This window comes from Carassius gibelio, chromosome A17 (assembly GCF_023724105.1).
Source record: "Carassius gibelio isolate Cgi1373 ecotype wild population from Czech Republic chromosome A17, carGib1.2-hapl.c, whole genome shotgun sequence".
NCBI classification, from domain to species: domain Eukaryota; kingdom Metazoa; phylum Chordata; class Actinopteri; order Cypriniformes; family Cyprinidae; genus Carassius; species Carassius gibelio.
This window is the reverse complement of record NC_068387.1, coordinates 22942662-22962043: the sequence shown is the minus strand read 5'-3', so window position 1 is coordinate 22962043 and position 19382 is coordinate 22942662. Positions and strand designations below refer to the sequence as shown.

General features: G+C 35.0%; 2 protein-coding genes and 1 long non-coding RNA gene across 3 annotated transcripts in view; 2 read left to right on the top strand and 1 right to left on the bottom strand.

The window, feature by feature from the left end:
• Window positions 1-3567: 3567 nt before the first annotated feature.
• Window positions 3568-5300, bottom strand: LOC128031566 (uncharacterized). The gene is made up of 3 exons (XR_008188120.1): window positions 4775-5300; window positions 4518-4609; window positions 3568-3607 (listed from the first exon to the last, which is right to left on the bottom strand). It is a non-coding gene; the product is annotated as an uncharacterized LOC128031566 (long non-coding RNA).
• Window positions 5301-6436: 1136 nt separating this feature from the next.
• efcab2 (EF-hand calcium binding domain 2) lies at window positions 6437-9731 on the top strand. Its single transcript, XM_052619884.1, has 7 exons — window positions 6437-6582; window positions 6921-7005; window positions 7147-7219; window positions 7312-7391; window positions 8126-8168; window positions 8315-8381; window positions 8541-9731. The coding sequence occupies exons 1-7, from the start codon at window positions 6561-6563 to the stop codon at window positions 8657-8659; spliced, it is 489 nt and encodes a 162-aa protein (XP_052475844.1). The 5' UTR covers window positions 6437-6560; the 3' UTR covers window positions 8660-9731.
• A 567-nt stretch (window positions 9732-10298) lies between these two features.
• The window catches only part of kif26ba (kinesin family member 26Ba), a 130216-nt gene continuing 121132 nt past the window's right edge, over window positions 10299-19382 (top strand). The window contains exons 1-2 of the mRNA XM_052620213.1: window positions 10299-10705; window positions 10931-11320. Of these exons, the coding sequence (XP_052476173.1) occupies window positions 10649-10705; window positions 10931-11320 (447 nt within the window). The 5' untranslated portion in view covers window positions 10299-10648. The remainder of the gene's footprint in view (window positions 10706-10930; window positions 11321-19382) is intronic.

Genomic DNA, 19382 nt, shown 5'->3' with positions numbered 1-19382 from the left:
CAAAACCATTACAAACAATCAGCAATTAACCATTAAAACCATTACCAAATGGTTTCCATTACGTAGTGTGTTTTGGGCATATTCCATTAGGATTTATTGGTTTGTATTGGTTTCCATTACAAGTTTGTATTGGTCACGATTTGCACATAATGGTTTCCATCACAGTTTTGTATTGGTTCTGATGGTTCCATTACAAGTTTGTATTGGTCTTTATTAAAACAAATTTAATGGTTTCTGTTGGTTTTGTAATGGTTCCTTTACAAGTTTGTATTGGTCTTTATTAAAACAAATTTAATGGTTTCTGTTGGTTTTGTAATGGTTCTGATGGTTCCATTACAAGTTTGTATTGGTCTTTATTAAAACAAATTTAATGGTTTCTGTTGGTTTTGTAATGGTTCTGATGGTTCCATTACAAGTTTGTATTGGTCTTTATTAAAACAAATTTAATGGTTTCCGTTGGTTTTGTAATGGTTCCATTGCAAGTTTGTACTGGTCTTTATTTGCATATATTTAATAGTTTTCGTTGCAGTTTTATATTGGTTCTGATTTGAATGTTTAACTGATAGCTGGTAATTAGGCCATTAATTAATATAAGTAAATAATTTAAATTATTAATACAAACTGTACACAGGTTTTGTCAAGAATATAATGTTTTTATTTATTTAAACTTCATACCAACCTTTCAATAGCAAACAGTTCAGGTTGTTTTGCAAAGAATTAAGAATATGCACCTAAAATCAAAATTATTCACAGAATACTCAACATAGCTGGAATTAACACAAAACCTTGACATTACATTTTATTTTAATTATTGTTATGCATTAATGCATTATAGAAATGCAGGAACTATGAACTGTTTTTGTGGCTTGTAGCTGTCTCAGACCTGCAAAAAAAAAAAGAAAGAAAAAAGGACAATTCATTAGGACAATGTACCACATTACCAGTATGTGAGATTATCCATACATATATTTATATGGCAGTCTCAAAAAAGTTATTGATTTTTCTTTCATGCCTAAAATCATTAGGATTTAAAAAAAGAAACTGTTCCATGAATATATTTTGTAAATTCCCTACCATAAATGTATCAACTTAATTTTTTATTAATAAAATGCTTTGCTCTGGATTTGAAATATTTTTCACAATATTTAGATTTTTTAGCACCATCAGATTCCAGATTTTCAAATAGTTGTATCTCAGACAAATATTGTCCTCCTAACAAACCATACATCAATGGAAAACTTATTTAGTATTATTATTGAAATAAAAATCTAAAAAATAAAATAAAAACAATTACCCTTGTAACTGGTTTTGTGGTTTAGTTTCACAAATAGGCTTGAATAATTACATTATCTACTTTTTATGGTACATAGTCTCTATTCACTTCGAGTCATATTAGATAAGAGGTTGTAGCACACTTACCACTGACAGTTTTATCTGGTTTATGTCACTGATCTCCTCAGCCAGGTATTTCCATACACTTAGGAGACGTTTATTTCCTATAAGGTGTGGCCTTTTTTCTTCAGCTTCTGAGACAGACACTCTTGTTTTGAACACACACACACATACACACACACGCACACACACACACACACACAAACACACACACGCACACACATAAACAAAAATTGAAATTCAAGAACTGATGGACTAATCTCAGACTTTAAATCTGACCACTCTCAAGTGGAAATTAAGTAGCATATGTGACCTGTGCTGGCAAAGTTAGTCACAATGAGCAAAAATCAGTTGAGGTTTTTTTTCTCATTAAAAAGTCCTTCAAAATGATGTATAACTGTATATATATAAACAAAAATGACTGAGCTACACCCGTTTGAAGTTGAAAGAGTTGGCAAAGTCAACTCTTTTCTATTTTCTAAAGGTTCCAAACCAAAATCACTGAGCAACATTGCATCTTTTCCTGCAGTTCTTTTCTTAATAATAATTCACTTTTTTATTTTACATCCGATCAAAAGCATTCAAGTAAGAAAAACTAATAATCAAATGTAAAATCCCTTTATTCATTACAAATAAATTAATTATTAAAACTATAAAAGCAGTTCAATTAGTCATTCTGTGTATACAGGTGCTTGTCATATAATTAGAATATCATAATTTCAATTCAAAAAGTGAAACTTGTATATTATATTCATTCATTACACACAGACTGATATATTTATTTATATCTGACAACTAAGGAAAATCCCAAATTCATTATCTTAGAAAATTAGAGTATAACTTAAGACCAATACAAAGAAAGGATTTTTAGAAATCTTGGCCAACTGAAAAGTATGAACATGAAAAGTATGAGTATGTACAGCACTCAATACTTAGTTGAGGCTCCTTTCCCCTGAATGACTGCAGCAGTGCGGTGTGGCATGGAGTCGATCAGTCTGTGGCACTGCTCAGGTGTTATGAGAGCCCAGGTGTCTCTGATAGTGACCTTCAGCTCTTCTGTATTCTTGGGTCTGATATATCACTACTCAGCAGCAGTACAGTCCTTTTTGAAGCGAGACACTTCTGGTTCTGTCTGTTGATCAAGAGTGGCTTGACACAAGGAATGCGAAGCTGAAACCCATGTCTTGCATACGTCTGTGTGTAGTGGTTCTTGAAGCACTGACTCCAGCTGTAGTCCACTCTTTGTGAATCTCCCCCACATTTTTGAATGGGTTTTGTTTCACAATCCTCTCCAGGGTGCAGTTATCCCTATTGCTTCTACACTTATTTTCTACTACATCTTTTCCTTCCCTTCTCCTCTCTATTAATGTGCTTGGACGCAGAGCTCTGTGAACAGCCAGCCTCTTTAGCAATGACCTTTTGTGTCTTCCCCTCCTTGTGCAAAGTGTCAATGGTCGTCTTTTGGACAACGGTCAAGTCAGCAGTCTTCCCCATGATTGTGTAGCCTACAGAACGAGACTGAGAGACCATTTAAGGATTTGCAGTTGTTTTGAGTTAATTAGCTGATTAGAGTGTGGCACCAGGTCTCTTCAATATTGAACCTTTTCACAATATTCAAATTTTCTGGGATACTGAATTTGGGATTTTCCTTAGTTGTCAGTTATAAACATCCAAATTAAAAGAAATAAAGATTTGGAATATATCAGTCTGTGTGTAATGAATGAATATAATATACAAGTTTCACTTTTTGAATGGAATTAGTGAAATCAACTTTTTGATGATATTTTAATTATATGACCAGCACCTGTATTTATCAGGATATATATATATATATATAACTGTAATTTGAATGTCGGATTGAAATGAACACTGTTATTAGAGTAGTTAATTGTTAGCATAAGTGCGGCTAATAATAATAATTAAAAAAAATAATAATTAGCATGTTTTTGTGTTTTGCTTTGGTACTGAAATTGGTACTGTGACAACACTAATAGTTAGACCTCGATTAATGTGTTCAGGTGCACTGCAGGTTGGAGCAAAACTCTGCATGTAAGTGGACCTTAAGAGACAATGTTGAGATCTCCTGCAATATGTTCTGAGCATGCACTATAAAGAGACAGAATGACTTACAACACTGGTGTCCAGTCCTGGGCTGGAGGACCACCGATCCTTGATCAGCTGCTCAGGTCTGCTTAACTGGGGTTGGAGCTAAACTCTGAAACAAGAGAAGACAACCAATATTATGAAGTTAAAAAAAAAAATGATTCAGAAATATGCACAACGTTTGAAAATGCACAAAGATGAGAAGAAAGCTATGTGTTTAATGAGAACTTTCCACTGAAGAATAAGAAGCAATATTAAGTCACAGATGCATTTTTATTAATTCTTATTAATATTGTTTAAATATGTTACAGTAACCTTGTGCTTTATCAATGATTTTCAGTCTCTGAAATAGAAAAGATCTATCAGTGCTGAATGGGATCATACATACATCATATGTAATGATATTTAACAAGAGTTCTAACACTGTGTCATCACTGGACAGCACAACAAAATACAACAGAGCCTTTTATAATCAGTGATGTTCTCTACACTCGATGCGGCACGAAACAACAAATCACAGACGGTGATCTGATGCCTTTTCCTATTTATGATGTACTGACACAAAGTTTAAATGATTTTTGACAGTCACTTTGGTGTGAGAGTGTGTAGCTTGGAGATAGAGATCTTTTTATGTTTCTGAAATAAGTCTCATGTACACTAAGAAAACTACCATTTTTATTTATGATCAAATAAATGCAATGTTGTGAAATATTAGTACAATTTCAAATAACTGCTTTATATGTAAATATTTTGTACAATTTTATTCTTGTTTTCACAAAGCATGATTTCTGAAGGATTGTGTGACACTGGAGACTGGAGTAATGATGCTGAAAATTCAGCTTTGATCACTTATTAAAACAAACTTAAATAGAAAATAGTTATTAAAAAAATGGTAATTTCACAATTTAACTGTATTTTAATCAAATAAATGCAGCAGTGGTGAGCATAAAAGATGTCTTTGAAATACATGACAAATCTGACCCTTACATTTTGGAATGGTGTATGTTTGACGAATTGCTTACTATTCATGGTTCATAATGTCTAAAAATGTTCTTCGACAGGAGATATGACTAGAGCACAGCCATCAGCATGGAAGAACCTAGGAACATAAGCACTGTCACAGAGACAACAATATTTATTATACAATGCCAGGTATAAGGCATATACTATAGCAGAGGTGAAATGCAGAAAAGAAAAATAATAATTCACAGAATATATAATTTATATAATCATTTACAATAAATATATATATATATATATATATATATATTAGTTTTACTTATTTAGTAATGCTCCTACAGCGTGGACATCAAAATGTGTATGTTTTCATCCTCTCTGTCAGCAGCTCCCTTCAGAAATGTTAAAAGCAGGAACTTCTCCTGTGTCATAGAGGTTTTTTTCTGGCACTTCTGAAATCACAGAACAAGTTTGTATTTATGTGTTTACCATGAAAGATCAAAACCTGAAGGTTTCAGTCCATTTTCACGCTCTATGTAAGTGATGTAACGTTATCCGGTTACGTTAGTGCACATTTTAGGATTAAACAGTGGATACTTTTAAGGTTAAATTAATTCGGTTAAGTTACTTCCATTCATCCATTGATATATATGGAGAGAGAGAGAGAGAGACAGAGAGAGCTCATCTACACACAAGATGACATTAAAAGCCCAAACTTAATAAACAAGAGCTCATGTCTATCGTTACCTCTTGTATTTAGCCTTACCTTTGAGATGCTAACGGACTTTTTCTGACGACGCTAAACCATTTCTATAAAGTAAATATTAAACGAAAGCGTATAATTTACATGAAATAAAGTGTCAGGAACACTGTACAATGTACTATTTGTGTAATTTAATAGACTAAACTTACCTAAAAAAAAAAGTGAAACCACATTGAGTGTCAGCGATCAGCTGCTTGACGGTTGGGCTGCCGCCTCGTTTCCATGGTGACGTCCTCCGCTCCAGTTCTGCGCGCGCGCACATTACAGCACGTGGAAGTCGCGCAGAATTTCACTGTTATTTCACATCTATTTTTGGGCTAAATTTGGACCAAATCCGACAGACAAAACAAAGACCAACTTTTCAAGTCAATTTTGAAGGCCATGACGAGTCGAGTTGATTTAAAAAAAAAAAAAAAAAAAAAAAAAAAAAAAAAAACAATTAAATGAATTAAAAATAACCTTTCCAAATGACGTATGGTGGCAATCCAAGACAATACATACCACCAATAGAAGAAAGCAATTTACCAATAGAGACCCACAGGGACCATTACTGTGACCATTACAACCAACATAATTCCCATTATAACCATTAAAACCATTACAAATTTTGTAATAGTTTCTATTGTTTGTGTGTTCATTTTTTTTCAGCAGTAGCCTACCCACTAAGACCATTACAGTTTTCCAAAGAAACCACTAAATTTATTGGAGTCATAATGGTTTCTACTGGTGTCCAGTAGATACCACTAGAAGTTTCTAAAGGTGTTCTATTGGTCCTTAATGGTATCCAATAGACAATACACGCCCCCAATAGAAGAAAGCAAATTACCAATAGAGACCCACAGAGACCATTACAGTGTCCATTAAAACCATTAGAATTCCAATAAGAACCATTAAAACCATTACAAATTCTGTAATGGTTTCTATTGTTTTTTTCAGCAGGGATATTAACAAATCAGCACTGTAAGAGAACATAATTTTACATAAACTGCAATTCGTGGCCTATAACTTTTTCTTGAGACTAAACTGTAATACATTTTAGAGGTTTTCAAAACAATTACAGTCAGTTTTCATGTATACACAGAATGCAGTTAAAATAAATAAATACAAATTAATACAGTAACGTACAGCTGGCAAATAATAAACAAACCATTTTATATATTAGTAACTAATATAGTATCGTTTTATTATTCAATGTCAAAGTGCGATTTTTTTCATAAAGGCTATATATAATAAATTTTGTAATTAAAAAAAGATTTTCAAAATTCCAACGTGAGTAACGACTTCACGAATAAATAATCACAATAACAGTCAGTGTCCACGTTACCTAGCAACCAGTGTTTTGGACATGGCGAACAAGTTCAACGCGGGTAATGATGCTACTTTAAACTTTTTTTCTTTTTCAAGCTTACGATATAACTTATAGTAACGTTAGCATTTGTACACATTTTGTGTTGTCTGTAGCTCAGTTGTCATTATTACAATTGTTATCCACAAATGGTTTGTGTAAAGTATCGTATAAATTTCTAGCTAACGTTGAGTAGCAAAGTAAACCAGACAGACTGGACAAGACTGCCTGTTTACTAGGAAAAAAAATAATTAAATTAAAGTATAGTCATTTAAATACATAGGATAAAGTAGTGACTGAGACTTCTAAAATCGCTTTGTTTCGTAAAATTTGCTGAAATACATAATTTCCTTTTGTTAGAATCCATTATAACAGAAACTCAGAAAAGGATAAGTAATGCATTTGACGTGTTTGATCACGAATGCAACAAGACTGTTGATGTCAGGTAACATTTCATTGTTTTCAAACTTGCTTTCTTTCGTACTTAAGTAGTTTATTATCTTCAGATTTGTTCTCTGACAGCTGCTTATGTTTTCCATATGAAGGTGATTTATCAGTTTAACCCTGATATGTTTCATTGTAAAAGAGAAATAGGCACCATTATCCGCTCACTTGGCTGTTTTCCATCGGAAGATGAATTACATGATATCATTGCTGAGGTCTGTGGTTTGTTTTTACATTTGGTCCATTTAGATATTAACTATTTCAGGCTGGGTGGATAATGAATTATGATGTGTAACTGTTTCTGCAGCTAGAAGATGAAGAGCCCACTGGGTTTGTGCGCTATGAGAAGTTTCTTCCAACTATGACTAAGATCCTGCTTGAGCGCAAGTAAGGCACAATTATAAATAATTAGATATCCCTGCCAAAACAGATTGTTTTTAATTGACTTTCTGTGTCTAAATGGGGTTGTCCAATATGGCCCTTTTTTCTATTTAAAATGTAAATGATTTCAAAAATAACCTTCATGTCATCTCAGGGATTTCTGATGTATACATATGCAATCATTTTTTTTTAAAAGTCAACTTTCACATATAGTGTTGTTATTGTTCACAAAAAATACTAAAATTGTTTTGGTATTTGAAATAAAGCTGAAACTGAAATAAGTATTAGGAAAGAAAAAAAAACTTAAACTTAAAAAAAAGTTGATAGTAAATAAACTAAATAAAATAACACATTTTAAGTAAAAAATACATTGAAGCTAATATATATATATATATATATATATATATATATATATATATATATATATATATATATATATTAAAATGAATTTAAAACAAAAACAAAAATTATAATTCAAAAAATTATAAATAATTTATGTAAAAATTATTCTAAAATAACACTGACCACCACACTTTTGTTAGTGTGAATCTAAAAATCAATTTACAATTATTATTTCCAATTGTACACCTGAAAACATGCAAGGGACAAGATCAGATATGCCCAAAAAATCAGTGAAGTTTTTTCAGCTATGAAACATACAATAGATGAACCACTTTACACGTTTTTGATTTAAAGTCCTGTAGTGGTGACAATTTTAGATGTTCTCCTTTTTATTGCAGGTTCCGTCCTTTTACAGAAGACCTGCTCCTTCAGGCCTTTAAGGTGCCTACTGCTCTGACACTTAAACATTTTTGTCATTCTTCTTTTGTTGTTTGAATAACTTCAAAAACCTTTAACTGGATATAAAAGATGAAGACCTTGGACCAATAGAATGAATTAATGTAATGGTATTGTTATCTCTTTTAAAGGTGTTAGATCAACAGAAAAATGGCCACTTGGAACCAGAGGAACTGACCAAATATTTAACACAAGAAGGTATGTCAATGTATGACTTTTGAAAGTAGTGGTTTGTATTTTAGGATAGGCTTCTGATATTTTGAAATCGATGTCCAATGCATTTGTCACAAACTTTAACAATGCAAGGAACCCACAAAGACGTCAAGTGAAGTTTCTTAATTTCTCTGTCTTCTGAAGGAGAGTCCTTCACACAGGAAGAGATAGATGAAATGCTGTCTGCAGCTGTTGATCCTGATAAGAATGTCATTCTCTACAAGGACTTTGTGAGCATGATGACCTTTGATGACACTCGATGATGGCTGACGGCATGAATAGATTGAATATATAAGTAGTTTTATAGAGTTAGGATCAAGGTATCGTAAAGGAAATCATCAGTTACCATAATAAATAATATACTGTACATGTTATTTTGATTCTTTACCCATGATATACATCATTAATGGTGTTCATAATGCCCAAATATTAATTTCTTATTATATAATTTGGCAAGATTACACAATATGATGATATGTTACCCTATTAATAATTATTCAAACATGCTTTAAAGTGGAGAATGTGTGCAAGACTGAGACCGTGTATTATAGACTAATGAATCATTCTCCTTATTAATGATCAGGTTTCTAAGGCCAGTTGTGTGTCTGAGAGCTTCATTATAAAGTCAGTGTGTGGTGTCTTTCTTCTTTCAGTTTCATTAGCAGAGTCAGATACACAGATTTTGTGAAGGGGTGGCATATTCTTGCAGCTCATTTTTTTCAGAATTAACCTGTGCTCCGTGAGTGCGTGTGTGTAGGGGAGATACCGGGAACCGAACTGACCCCCTGTGAACTGACCAGAGAAGCACATGATTTATGACAGACTTTACAGAAAGGAAGTTGCATGTTGGTGGCATTTGAAATTCTATTCTTTTAAAAAAAATGATCTGATCAGAAAACACTGTCATTTTATTACAGTTGAACACTATAGTTAGAATTGTTTTTATGAGTTTACTTTATCTACATACCTTACACAACAATGAAATGCATAACTCTCAGAGAATAGTGTGCAACTAAATATATTTTTCATGTAATCTGAGAAACCCAAAATTGTTCATTAAGTATTGTGAAGAATATTGTAAAAACTGGAAAAGGTTACAATAACCATCTCAGCCTTTCCTGTTTGTATGTGCTTTTTATGTATCAATATGTAAAGGTGAGGATTCAGTGGTCCAAAAATAGATTAACAAATAATCTGGTAAATATTGATCTTTTAGGTTTATGACAGTTTTCTTTTTGTTTATGGTAAGGTTATATAGGTGTATCTTTATCTTAAGTATGTAAGATAAAGCATTACTGTTTCATTTTACTAAAAACTGATGGTCGTTTGTTAATTTCTTACTTGTTTATTCTTACTGTCTCGAATAAAGCTATGGGTTATAGTTGGGTGTGTTTATTTTAGTTGTGTGAGCAGTAGGTGGCGCTACTCTCCCATGCTTACAAAATTTCACTTCAAATTCCTACTAACAATACAATCAAAACAATATTGACCATCTGTATTCATGCCAATTCAACAGGGTTTGGTCAATTAAGAAATACTGCCAAATATTGCAAAATTATATTGGAAATGTTTGTTGTTGGTTTCATAATAACTTCAGAGGTTTAAATGACATGTTTAGAGCAGTGTAAGCCGTAGAAGATTTTTTAGCAATTGAGCATTGACCTGGAACTCTTTATATTTTAATATCATGATATTATTTAAAATATCATAATATTACATTTTAGATAAATTATTTTTTTATGTTGCTAATAGTATGCTCCAAAACAGTTTAATCATATTCGTTGTATTGAGTTGTCACATGTCAGTCTAGATCTCGGACATGCTATTCGTTGAGAGGTGCGGAGGGGGCGTGGCCAATCTACCCAGAGACAGATGTGTGCGCTCCTCTGGAGTGAGAGCAGCGCAGAGATCAGTCCTCCAACAGCCTGATCTACTGTCAGCCTGCGCTTCACATAACTCCATATGCATGGGAAAATGAGCTTGTGCTGGGATGCTTTAAAATCTAAAGCACTGCACATGGATTCAGAATATCAGGGTGCATAAGAAAGAATTGGATTATCCACTGTTGGACATTTCAAAATTGGACCATCTGTTATTCATATTCCACTGTGGAAGATGGATAGAATTTTGCATTTTACTAGTCGCTGAGACTGGGCTACTGAACTGACCAGAGATTGATTTTTGGATATTTTGTTTGCGGATGTAACAGGGAGCATAGTTATTTCATCAGTCCCTCTCTATCAGGCTTCATCATGACCTCTCTAACAGGGAATAAAGACAGATCTGGCACCAGGAGTAGAAAATATGGGGTAAGATTTATTATGTTTATTATAGCTATTTTATGTAAAGTTATGTATTCATATATGCATATTTACGTATTCAGGGCAATTATCTTAAAGTGAAGAAATCTTTAACGTCAAACTCAATATGCAAAATAGACCACTTTGCACACTTTTTTCACATTTACATTCTATGTAACCCAGACATTAATGTTTCAATCATTGCTTTTCATCCTTAACTATAATTTCTTGCAGATGACCGATTCATCCCCTACGAAGTCACCATCATTCTCTCCTGAAACCTGGTACCGAAAGGCTTATGAGGAGTCCCGGAGCGCCAGTCGCCCGGTCCCTGAAGGCGCGGGCTCCATGCCCGGGTCCTCGGGAACCCCTTCCCCTGGATCTGGAATATCATCCCCGGGCTCTTTCTCGGGCTCACCTGTTACTATATCGCCTGGAATCAACACCGGTTCGCCCGGTTCTTTAGGCGGATCTCCAGGGTTCGGCACTGGCTCTCCAGCATCGGGTAGCGGGAGCTCACCTGGTTCTGATCGGGGCATCTGGTGCGAGAACTGCAACGCTCGACTGGTGGAGCTGAAGAGACAGGCATTAAAACTACTCATTCCCGGACCCTACTCTAGCAAGGTAGGCTGAATCCGTTTTTGACCATGCGTCATGCAGAAATATGTGAGATGTAGCTACAGATTTCCATGCTGGAGTGTTATAAACGAACTCCAGCATTGCTGTGCGTTATTTTGGACATTAATCTTGGAGTGACCAAGAAATCCACAACGTGAAGATTACAAACAAGAATTACATTTGATTTTGTCGTGCTATGCTACTAATTCCCTTCAAAACATATCGTAACTTACAAAATAAACAATACAAATTAAAAGATAAAGAAAACAGCAGCTTTGCATTGAACTGCAAACACACAGAAGTGTTGCACGAGGGGCGGAGTGCTGAACATAGACGGCACTGCAGCGCATTACTGTTCCACTATCGCTATTATTCCAGTGCGCTTCCTGAAGTCTGACATCATGATGGAACTAGCCAAAGTGATCTTAATTAATTGCTGACTATCAGCGTTTTCCTTTGATTTAGGAAGACTATAAAGTGAAACAGATTTTTAAAGAAACACGTCATACAATGATTTGGATTTGGTGGCGAGCTTGAGTGCTGAGAGAAGCGCATTTACGATTAACTATCCCTTTTGATTAGTTATTCGGTTTTGGCTTGGGACATCTAATGTAGTAGCCTACTGCACCAGAACTTGGAGTGGATTCCACAAGAGCTCAAATCATAAGCACAAACTATATATATAGATAAATATGCATTGCGTAATTGGATGCATGTGCGCGTAAATATCAAGTTTCGCCTTGTACTCATTTCATTTTCAGATTCTAACAACGGGAGCTGTGTATGAGCAAATCAGCAGTATGATTTACAGCTAGAAATAAATGGCTTACAGAAATATCCTATCTTTTTATATTATTGATCAGTGGTTCTTTTTGCGCCCCATGAAAACCAAACCACATTTTGTCTAATTCAATAATTATCCATTAAGAAGAACAGGGGGCGCTGTGCTGTCACGAACAATGTGATATAGAGCTTCAGTATCAGTATTTGATACCGCGCTATACTTTTGTGCTCTGCTATATATATATATATATATATATATATATATATATATATATATATATATATATATATATATATATATATATACCCCTCTGCTTGTGTTAAAATGTAAAGAACTATAATGTGATCACAGTTACAATGCTTTAAATTTAAGCAACAAAAACATATGGCATCTATTATGTTCTTCATTTCAATAATTGCACTGTTTATCCTTTAAAAAAAAAAAAAAAAATCTGACCCTCAGTAGTCCAAACCATTACATCTGCACTTAGATCTCCTGTGTGTAAGCTGATGTCATAAACCTGTGTAAAATTAGCATTTTGTTGTTTTTAAAGAGCAGCATTGATCCTGTGTGGCTGTGGCTCATGTTTCAGACCTGTTGTTGGTCTCCAGATTTTACGGCCAGTTCTGCCAGCTGCAAATGACCTGGAGGTACCCATTAAAGTGAGCTGGAGGAGGAGGGGCTGATGTTAAGGAGAGGGGATCACTGGAGAACAGGGTGGCTATGAGAGTGCTCTTTAAGCTGGAGGCAATTTTAAAGGAGACATAACTGAATGTTTGGGCTTTTCTCAGCAGGATCTTCACCCACATGGTGATTAGTGAGCAGTGTTGTGATATGAACTGAAGGAAAAAGCCTAATTCTGATAAACAATCCATCTGGGGACCTTGCAGTATGCTGCATTCCATTGTACTCAAAGAAAAAAAATATATAATTTCCTTTTTTTTTTTAAGTGTAATAGAGTAGAGGGAAGTGATGACATTGACTTATAAAACTCAAAATTTCTGATGATAAAAACTTGAAAAAAAGATTTTTTGCTCTGTTGATGTTCTTATAAATGCAGAATAAAGGATAGCATTACTCTTAAAAATAAAGGTTCTTTACTGGCTTATATGGTTCCATGAAGAACATCCATGGAACCTTTCCACTTTACAAGAAACACAGCGATGCCATAGAAGAACCATTTTGCCATAGAAGAACCCAAAGAACCTTGAACCATAGATGCCAATAGTGAAGGTTCTGTATTATGGAAAAAGATTCTTCAAATTATGAAAATATTCTTTCCATTAAAAAAAATATTTCTTTTAAGAACTGTTCACTGAAATATTCTTTTGGAACCCAAAATGGTTTTTCTATTGACATTTAAACACCAACAGAGCTTACACTTCATCTTACAAGTAGTTCCTGAAGTAAGAATATAACTGTGAATGGAACGGAGATTACTGTAACAGTAGTAGCCTACAGCTCACAGAACTTGTGCTGTGGGACTTGCTGCATTGTGAACGTCCCCTGAGGTTTCGCTTTAGATTACACCCACTGAACAGAATTTCAATCCCATGCAAACACAGCTCCCATTTCCAACAGAGCCACGGCAGCAACACGTTATGGGCATGAGCTTCATACATATTTAACCTTTAATGCTCTTTTTATGCCTCTCAGGTGAGCAAAGCATTATCATATAAAGAGGTCAGTTTTTCAATCCAGAATGGTAGGAATAAATGGGAAGGGGTTGCTGACTTCAGCTCAATCCAACAGGCGTTCTATGGAAACGGCACTCCCTACTGTCCCACGACAGGCTTTGTCTTGACGCCAGGGTGTAATGGTGTCACTAGGGCAGATATGAATACAGCTCAGCAATGGGAGAACTGAACATGCATGTCTCTGTAGGATTGGTGTGCTCATTTGGGGAGCACAGATTACTTCTTGTTGGAAATGACTGTGAATATTATATGGTTGCTTTACAGACTGTGACCTGATAGATTCTTACAACAATGGAGGATTGCTGACAACCATTGTAAGTCAAAGCTGTTTAAAGGTTGAAACTTAGATTCACAACAACATGGTCCAGTGCTTTATGAACCATTTCTGTTCCGTCTCACAGCAGGCAAAGATTTATTTTCAACGTGTGTTTTCTGTATTATAGCTCAAATGTTTTGTAGGTCTTTGAATTCAGTGAGTTTTGCTTCTTTTGAACAAGTATCCCAGCAGGCAAGCAAAGTTATAAGATGTTGATATTTGGTTAAATATAGTTTCTGATGGTGGGTGCCCAAAATTCAATGTGAGGACAATGTATGATCGAAAGAAGACATTTATTCACATGCAATGAGGGTAATGCGAAATGTTTGAGTTTATATTTTGATTGCAGGCTTGGTGTCTTGGTAAATCTAAGCACAACACTTTCTCAGATAATAATAACGTCAGTATGATGTCGAACAGCATCCAGTCCCATAAACACAAATTTCACAGTGTCAAATGCAGAAGATGTTTAAACCCACTGTAGGTTTTGCGGAGTGGGTGGTTTGTTTTATAGTGGAACTCAAAACTATATTTCAAGAGTTCAGTCAGGTTGCTGCTGTACCCCATAATCACTGCCAGTACTTCCTCCAAAGCATGAAGGCCTGTAATCCACCCCAGAACCAAGTCAGAGAAAACATCAGGTTCTTCCCTAATCTTGAACATGGGTGATCGATCTCACTGGGATTAGATGGACAGAGCCGGATCGAAGTTGTCCATGATCAAAGTAGAACTGCCTTGAAGTAGGATACCGCCTGGTTCAGTAGAGCTGTGAGTTTTAGGCAGCGATCAGCACTGCTGGTTTACATTAGTCACTCATGGCTTTGTTATTGTGTGAAAATAGTATGAAAGATTTCGACAGACTTGTGTAATGTATCTCTGGAGACTGGATGGTTTGATGTGTTGAATGTGTAGGTTTCAGCCTACAGCTGGAGTTCTGAGCATGGGTTTTGTGCTCACAAGGAAAGCATTGCAAGTATGCACAGTTTTCTCAACTGTTACCCAGTAAAACTCACTAGATACCTGTGAAGAATTTGTAATGTAAGTGCTGCAAATTGCATGTTGTTTTTTCTTTGTGTCCAACTGAATGCATTTTATTTGTTTGTTTAGTGGCCTTTTAAACATTGAATTGCCACTTTATTTTTCAAAGCTTTTTGGATGCAGTTATTTACTATGACATTTTTGACTAAATGCCATGTCATGTCCTACGTGCTCAGCTGATTTAAAAAGGATGAAGTGAAAGTTCCTAAAGAATCACAGCTAGATAAAACCTGAACACAAAACAATTTCTAGGACTTTTAAGGCAGGGTTCGTGAACTCCTGGAGGTTAATTACAGAACTGCACTCTACCACTAAGTCCAGGGTTTTTCTAGCAACCTGAAGAGGTTTATTTTGTGCGGAATAACAGATATGTAAATACATAAGATGTGAAGTATTGTTTTTAGTTACAATTTTATTACGTGAGCTTAAAGCAAGCATGATATGAAACATGAAACTAGCACAAGCTATATAAAACAAATAGCTGCCTGGGACGCTGATAAATGACACAGCATTGACCAATCCGAATCAAGTATTATAATTGTGGCACTGTTATTTTTGTTGCACTTACAAAGATTATGAAAACGTGCTCAACCTCATTTGTAAACAGTAGTGGTAAGCCATATGTAAAGTATCTCATTAGCAGTGCTAGTCTGCATGAACTCCACTTTACCTTTGTTGTCAACACTGCTGTGATCTCTCATGCAATCACTGGTTTTACGCACATGTGGAGAGGGCCATTCCTCGGCTTTTAACCTGACTAACTCATTTTTTAATTGCCCCACCACACAACAACAGGGCTGTTTCCTCCATGGAGGTCGTTGGTGTTGCTTGGGACCTCTGCTTTGAAGCTTTGAAGTTTTGAAGCAACCTTCCATCCTGGGCTCTTGATACGAACACTATCCACCTTTTTCTTGTCGTAAAAATGGGCGGGGCCATTTGTGAATTCTATGGGTCTGGCTTCCAGTCTCATCTGCGTCCACTCCGTCCAGCGATTTTTAGCTGAACAAAACAGTTTTGCTGCTTGATATTGAAAGTTGGTGTTTTTTTTTATCATTTTATTTTAATGTATTATCTTAATTATGAACAAATTGGTTTGTAGTGCAAACAGTTTTACAGTTTCCTGCACATTGTTATTCTCCTCATAATTTACCTATGGCGGCTAATGAACCAGAAGTCTCATATCAAATATCAATTATAAATATTATTTAATGTAATTTTTTTTTTACATTTAAAATTGAAGTTAGAAAATCTTCAAGTGACTCAACATTGTATATGCCTACTGAATTGTGATTGTTTATTCTTTTCTTACATTTATTTACCCATTTATATTACATATCTTGTTTTGTATTTTTCCCCATGTTAATTTTTCCAATAAAGATTACACATTCTTCTTCATGGTAATAAACAGAGAAGGCTTTCTTTGAATTATTAATGGGCCCGATGTTTGTTGTTTGACTGAAAAAGGCTAAATCCCCATATTTTAAAAGAACCACACCAGACCGTTGTGCATGCTGCCTTTAACAAGGACTTATTAGTGTTTTTGACATGGCATGATCAGATAGAGGAAATAGATGGAGGGGCTCCATTGTTTGCTTGAGTTCAAGGGAAACACACCTTTTGACAGAAAGAGACGGGAGAAAAAGAAAACAGATGGAGTCATTCATTCTGAAATGCCATGTTTTACAAGAGGTTTAAGTGCATTCCTCTGCAAAATCAAGAAGGTTAAGAGGATGAGTGAGAATGCCGTGAATGACAAGGGCATCATAAAGGTCAGGAGGACAACTGAAGATGGAGTAAGATCAGAAGAGATACATTTTACTAGAGCTTTCTTTTATTTCCAACATTCCATCTGATCTAATGGTGACCGATTAGACTAGGGGCTTTTGTCTCAGAATAGAAAACAGATAAAACAACTTTTCCAATAAATTGCTAATAACTAATTTTACATTTTCAGATAGAAGAGATTTTTTTTTATATAGAGAGAGTTTTGGAAATGTCAGAATATCATTGTTTTGTTGCACCCTATCAATCTACTTTACCTCAAATAATTGTCAATTGTCACTTTAAATGATAAGAGGAAGTGACATCATCTGAGTCTTTGACTTTACAAGGATCTGATTATCCAAAGTTGGATCTAAAATAGATTTGTCCGGAGCTACTTCTGTGTACAACTGTTGGCGCAAGCTACATTAATGTGATTATTATGTTTTGAATATGGATATTCTACTTACATAAGCAAATTAATTCGCCTTAGGATACCTTTGTTATGGATGAGCACTTTTTATTTATCTTCTTTTGGACTGATGCATGCCATTAAACAGTTTGAAAGAGCAAAGACAATTTTTAATATAACTCCGACTGGATCCACTTGAAAATAAAAAGTCATATACACCTAGGATGCCACAGGGGTGAGTAAAACCTAAAGCATAATTTTCGTTTTTGGGTGAACCATGTAATGGTTTTTGACATGTAGACAGGTTAGTGAAAGTTGAAGGTGACATTACACTTTGCTGGGGGTCATACATGCAGTAGAGGAACAGAGTGACTCGTTATTATGAATAAAGAACTGAATTAATCTCCAGATGAGCTCTAGCACGTGTCCAAATTATGATGTAGTATGATGTCAGGACAATGTCACCTTGCTCTTTCTGTCTCTATTGCATGCACCAGTGGACTAGAACCTGCCAACACACATAGTCAGGTTCATAACACCAAGAGTGCCTTTACTTCAGAAGCAACTTTTCTTGGTAAAAGGCTGCTGTCATATTAAAGGCTGATATAATATGCTTTTGTATAATGTAAACGGGATGTGGATCATTGACGTTCACACTACGGTTGAATGTGTTCCAGTCTTCTGGTCTCTCATAGAAGTATAAAATTAATTAATTAATAAAAAGATAATTGAGACATAATTTATCTCACAATTCAGCCTTTTTTTTCTTGCACTTACACATATTACTTTGCAAAAACACATTTATTTTTTATTCTGTGATGGACTTCCATACATGAAAAAAAAAAAGAGTTTCAAGACACATGCAGTGAATTGAGGTTGGAGTTTTCTTTCTCAAATTGACATTTTCTGTTGTGGGGAAAATTAAAAGGCTTCTTCGTTTTTTCAAAATAGCCTATAGACTGTAGTTATATCAAAAGTGTATTGCATTGCTTCTCTATTTGCTAATGTTAATTATAGACAGGTAGTATTAGGAATAACACAATTGTCTTTCCATTGGAGATGTAAATGTAGATTTGTTGAATTATTTGTAAATGAACACAAAATCTATATTTGGTCTGTTTCTGAAACTAAAACCAACAAAAATGACCTTTTTCAATGCTTAGGATTACAATAGAATATCTAATATACAGACTAAAAGCAACTAAACTCCAGTTTTTTACTCCAATTATTTGTCATTAATTTCCATTAAGTCACATTATGGTGGCGGATTGATTTTAAGACCCACCATACATCTTTTGTGTCCTCTTTTACTCTTATTTTTCAGCATATGAAGCTTTATTCTCACTCTTTGTATTTCCCTGTCCTCTATTTTCTCCTCTCAGGTTGTAGTAATTAGTCGAATGGTTTCTGAACAACACTACAGAGCACAGTAACCTTGAGCTGAGGGGAATGTGAGGGAAACGAGAGCGAGAACAGAGGCAGAGAACACTCTTAGACCCGAAGATTTGGGTCCGGGGTCTCAGAAGATGGATTACCTGCACAGCTCAGAGCAATTTATCAATGTCAGAGAGCCAAAGAGAGGGAGAGAGAGGGAAATGGGGATGAGGAAAGAGTAGATGGAAGCAGAAAAATGGCTCATGGGAGGTCTGGCTCGATTCAAACCTAGATTCTTGAAAAATTACTGCACATACTGTCCCGATAAACGAAAACATCATTTAGTCACAGCACTACTAGGCTGCACTATTACTCAATGACAGTTTTCTATTGCGTTTATAGGTCTGTTATATTGTGCCATGCATTGCTGAACCTCGGCAGCCCCAATTTTGAACTCTGAAAGTCCAGATCTGAAGTTAATAATGACATTCTGTGTGCTAGCTTGGGTAAATTCAATTCAGCTTGTTAGGAGTGTCCAAATAGGCCACTATTTCCTATGACGTAAATTGGAATTGGATTTCAGGTTTCTTTGTTAAATAAAGGGGGGGGGGGGTGAAATGCTATTTCATGCATACTGAGTTTTTTACACTGTTAAAGAGTTGGATTCCCATGCTAAACATGGACAA